Genomic DNA, 399 nt, shown 5'->3' on the forward strand with positions numbered 1-399 from the left:
AGATAAATTAAAGATAGACAGGTGCATGGGACGTGGAGTTACCTATGATCCATCTAAGCCCGGATGCGTTGCATTCGGGGAGAAGAAGGAGATCGATGAGCCATACGATGAACTGACACATATTAAACACATGCAAAAGTCTTATCCACGTAGGCACTGTCTTAACGAAGACTCCGAGAATGGATAAGCCTGTAGTAAGTCTGTCAAATTTCAAATCATCGGCCATATAGACCCCCTCTGCTTGGGCCTCGTCAGGCGGGCGTGCGCCTCCTCCTCCTCTCCCTCCTGCCGCTCCTCCTGCTGCTCCTCCAGGTCCGCCACTTCGGTCGAACTCTGCTAGGGAATCTTTTCTAGCGAAAAAGAAGGGAGATGGGAGAGGGAAAGAAGGAAAGAAAGAGA

At 50.1% G+C, this 399-nt stretch overlaps 1 protein-coding gene across 1 annotated transcript in view; it reads right to left on the reverse strand.

The window, feature by feature from the left end:
- Nucleotides 1-28: 28 nt before the first annotated feature.
- Nucleotides 29-399, reverse strand: part of CSUI_009943 (ste kinase) — a gene marked incomplete at its 3' end in the record, with an annotated part of 5,972 nt that continues 5,601 nt past the window's right edge. The window contains exon 6 of the mRNA XM_068070051.1: nt 29-350. Coding sequence (XP_067917973.1) covers nt 29-350 — 322 coding nt within the window. The remainder of the gene's footprint in view (nt 351-399) is intronic.

The sequence above is a fragment of the Cystoisospora suis genome (assembly GCF_002600585.1).
Source record: "Cystoisospora suis strain Wien I chromosome Unknown contig_6379, whole genome shotgun sequence".
In the NCBI taxonomy this organism is placed as follows: domain Eukaryota; phylum Apicomplexa; class Conoidasida; order Eucoccidiorida; family Sarcocystidae; genus Cystoisospora; species Cystoisospora suis.